At 22.5% G+C, this 1076-nt stretch overlaps 1 protein-coding gene across 1 annotated transcript in view; it reads left to right on the top strand.

Moving 5' to 3' along the window:
- The first annotated feature begins 511 nt into the window (after positions 1-511).
- The window catches only part of LOC108578985 (cytochrome b-c1 complex subunit 6, mitochondrial), an 827-nt gene continuing 262 nt past the window's right edge, over positions 512-1076 (top strand). Inside the window, exon 1 of the mRNA XM_017942410.1 lies at positions 512-738. Within this exon, the coding sequence (XP_017797899.1) occupies positions 649-738 (90 nt within the window). The 5' untranslated portion in view covers positions 512-648. The remainder of the gene's footprint in view (positions 739-1076) is intronic.

The raw sequence follows: 1076 nt of genomic DNA, 5'->3' as shown, positions 1-1076 counted from the left end.
GTGGATTTTTATGCAAATTTATATTTTTGAGAATATAGCAAAGAAAGTAGAACTTTGGTAAAACATTATTTCACCTACCAGGTATTATAAAAAGCACTATAATTTCGATATTTTGTATATTTTTTCATAATACGTGCATTGTGTGCAATTTTATACCTTTAAATTTCCTATAAATGCATAAAAATCCGCAGTCTAATCATAACAAAAATTGTATTCAATTTTTAAATTGTCATTACTTGCAACATTATAATGTTACATTAATTATTTATTTATGTATCAAACTTAACATAGTTATAATGTTTCACTTGTAACAGTGAAAAAATAAAAATTATCACCATAAATATTTTCCAATAAATATTAATTGTATGTTAATTTTTCCTTTTTATATAAGATATAATTTTCAAATATTATTTGTGTCATGTTATGATAAAAATTATCATATATGTCGCTGATTATAGAAATCACACCTAAGGTTAAGCAGATTCACTACAGCAGTTGCCATCAAGTATAGTCCATCTGTAAGAGAAGCAACTCAAGCCAACATTTTCTACTTATAAAATTCTGTATTACAAATCGAATATTTGGTGCACGTTCTAAAATAATTTACAATACTTGTGTAAAATTTAAATAAAAGTTACCTTCAAAAATATGTCTTTCTTACAAGACTTTTTCAAACGTTACATCCCAATTGTAAAAGCAGACGATGAAGAACTGATTGATCCTCAAAAATTACTTCGTGTAAGTAAAAATTGTTATATAATGCAATAATTTGAAATTTAATTTTTCAAGATTTTACATTACAAAATATTTTGTTATTGAAATTATGGTTTTATTCTTTTTTTTTATATAATGATAAGAATTTATAAAATCAAGGAGTATAGTTAATTTTATTTCCAGTATAAATGTTTATTATTATACAGTATATGACATTATTTTTTTAATTTCATTAATGTGCGCTTAATTTTACCAAAATTAAAAGACATAAATTTTATTTCAACTGAATTTATTTATATTTTTACTTTTTCGTGAATATAAATATGTAGAATTGAATAATTTGGAATGCAAATAGCTCCTTT

This window comes from Habropoda laboriosa, unplaced genomic scaffold (genome assembly GCF_001263275.1).
Source record: "Habropoda laboriosa isolate 0110345459 unplaced genomic scaffold, ASM126327v1 scaffold30, whole genome shotgun sequence".
Taxonomy (NCBI): Eukaryota; Metazoa; Arthropoda; class Insecta; order Hymenoptera; family Apidae; genus Habropoda; species Habropoda laboriosa.
The sequence above is the reverse complement of the archived record's forward strand: the minus strand, read 5'-3'. Positions and strand labels throughout refer to the sequence as shown.